Source organism: Bos grunniens, chromosome 11 (genome assembly GCF_055505025.1).
Source record: "Bos grunniens cultivar Pamir isolate PY7600 chromosome 11, Bosgru_T2T1.0, whole genome shotgun sequence".
Lineage (NCBI taxonomy): Eukaryota > Metazoa > Chordata > Mammalia > Artiodactyla > Bovidae > Bos > Bos grunniens.
In genome coordinates, this window is record NC_141175.1 from 14,351,031 (window position 1) to 14,353,893 (window position 2,863).

Below are 2,863 nucleotides of genomic sequence, written 5' to 3' on the forward strand. Positions count from 1 at the left end.
AAACATATAGAAATATGAAAAATATAACTTCAAGTACATTCTGATTAGATTAGATTAGATGTTAAGAGAGAAATTCTCCAGAAATGATTGCCAATCTACATAAAAGAGCAAACCCCAACTTCACACTGTTAACCACTGACACTTTACAGATAGAAGAACATAACAAAGTTTAAAGTGGTGGAAAAAGTACCATGTAAACACTAACAAAAAGAAAGCTAGTATATCTATACTAACATCAGAAGAAGTAAATGAGACGTTAAGTTGGGAGCCATTGCTAAAGAGAAATGTCTCTTAACTATAAATGTAGTGGTATACTGTTAAATGAATGAAAACTGCTCTCTATTGTAGGGAAGACTTGCTTTGTAGCATTTGCCGATTTCCATAGTGTAATTATTCCCATTATGGCTGATTTCAATCCACCAGCATGTTGTCATTGAATATGGAGTTGAAAAGAGACGTTCACAATCAGCTTGAAGCCAATGCATCCAATTTCAGCACACCTTACAGGGAAGAATTAGCCCACCAGGAGTAGATCATGATGCTAAATCTGTGTGTCCTCAACAACACAATATAAAAATGTTTTGCATAACATTTTCCCACATATTTTATGAGAGATGAGGAACAAACAGAAAAAATTGAAGATAAAGAATATTTAAGAGTCCAAGTAACAAACTGGACTTTGTTGGCATATTAACAGCACTACAACATGACAGCAGAATGTATATTCATTTGAAGTTACACAACGTTGCCAACCATACAATAATTTTAGGAGATATATCTCACTGTGCTCATGGCTGCAATAAGAGGATTTAGTGACTGTCATTTCAAGAAGTTAGCCCTATTGAGAAATATTTCTAGGGCTTGTTTTATGTCTCTGTTTCTGAGGCTATAGACAAAGGGGTTCAGCATGGGAGTAACTACTGCATATATGACTGAAGCAACTATATATTTGTCATTGGAGTCCCATAATGAGGAGAAAAAGTAAGCACCAGCAAGTGTCCCATAGTATAAAGATACTACAAAGAGGTGGGAGCCACAAGTGGAGAAGGCTTTAAAGAGTCTCTTAGTGGAGGGGACCCTCAGGATGATGGTCCCTATATGAACATATGAGCCCAAGATGATACTCAGAGGCAAGATGAACAGCATTCCTCCTTCAGTAAAGATGACCAGCTCATTGATGGAAATGTCTGAGCAGCTCATCTTCAGGAGGGAAGGGAGATCACAGAAGAAGTTGGGGATAGTATTTTCAGCACAGAAAGACAGTTGGACCAAGAGGAGGGTGTGCAACAGGGCATGGATACAACAGAAGAACCAGGACACAGATACCAATGAGATACACAGCTCCTGCCTCATGACAGTGGTGTAGTGAAGTGGCTGGCATATGGCCACGTACCTGTCATATGCCATCACTGCAAGAAGGAAGTTGTCAAAACAGCCAAAAAGTATGAAAAAATACATCTGGGAAATGCACTCCACGTAGAGGATGGATTGTTGCTGAGTATGCATGTTCATCAGCATCTTAGGGATGGTAACAGAGGAAAAGGAGACATCAGTGAAGGCCAAGTGGCTGAGGAAGAAGTACATGGGGGTGTGGAGGCGAGCATCCAGCCTGATGAGCAGGATGATGAGCAGGTTGCCCAGCACCGTGGTCAGGTACATGCCCAGGAACAGGGCGAAGAACACGCCCTGCTGCTCTGGCTGGATGGGGAGCCCCAGGAGGAGGAACTTGGATGTGCTGCTCTGGTTCTCCCTCTTCATTCTCTTCTTAATTTCTGCTGAAAAGTGGAGAATGTGGGAAATGTCAGTGAACATTCCATAATATCATAATGTCCTTTTTAGTATGAAAATTCTTACTTTTTGCTACCTTTCTCTTTATTTCTCCTAATTGTTGGTGAATGAATCAGTCTGTCCCATTCTGGCTTTCTTAATGCATCACACCCTCACATTAAGCAAGTCTCTTTCCAAAAAAAAAAACAAAGGATATTATTCTTTATTCAATAAATATTTATCAGAAAACAGCTTCATCCCATATTAAGCACATAATAATGAACAAGACATGAGAAGTCTCCAGAGTTTAGGGAGTTTGCACCTTTATATTAAGCGGGGTTCAAACCTCTGTAGTTTACTAGGATCAAAAACGTGAATGGAAAGACTGCTTTACACAGATGTATAGAACAGTCTTTTGGACTTTGTAGGAGAAGGCGAGGGTGGGATGATTTGGGAGAATGGCATTGAAACATGTATAATATCATATGTGAAACGAATTGCTAGTCTAGATTTGATGCATGATACAGGCTGCTCGGGGCTGGTGCACTGGGATGACCCAGATGGATGGTATGGGGAGGGAGGTGGGAGGGGGGTTCAGTATGGGGAACACATGTACATCCGTGGCGGATTCATGTTGATGTACGGCAAAACCAATACAATATTGTAAAGTAATTAGCCTCCAATTAAAATAAATAAATTTATATTAAAAAAAGTGAATGGAAATAAAAACAAAAGTAAACAAGTGGGACCTAATTAAACTTTAAAGGTTTTGCACAGCAAAGGAAACTATAAACAAGGTGAAAAGACAACCCTCAGAATGGGAGAAAATAATAGCAAATGAAACAACTGACAAAGGATTAATTTCAAAATTATAGAAGCAGCTCATACAAATCCATACCAGAAAAACAACCCAATCAAAAAATGGACAAAAGACCTAAACAGACATTTCTCCAAAGAAGACATACAGATGGCTAATAAACACATGAAAAGATGCTCAACATTGCTCACTATTAGAAAAATGCAAATCAAAACTATAATGAAATATTACCTCACACTGGTCAGAATGGCCATCATCGAAAAAAATGTATAAACAATA

At 38.9% G+C, this 2,863-nt stretch overlaps 1 protein-coding gene across 1 annotated transcript; it reads right to left on the reverse strand.

The window, feature by feature from the left end:
- Positions 1–819: 819 nt before the first annotated feature.
- LOC147362617 (olfactory receptor 1J4-like) lies at positions 820–1,900 on the reverse strand. The gene has a single exon (XM_086323367.1). The coding sequence runs from the start codon at positions 1,810–1,812 to the stop codon at positions 820–822; it is 993 nt and encodes a 330-aa protein (XP_086179493.1). The 5' UTR covers positions 1,813–1,900.
- Positions 1,901–2,863: the final 963 nt, after the last annotated feature.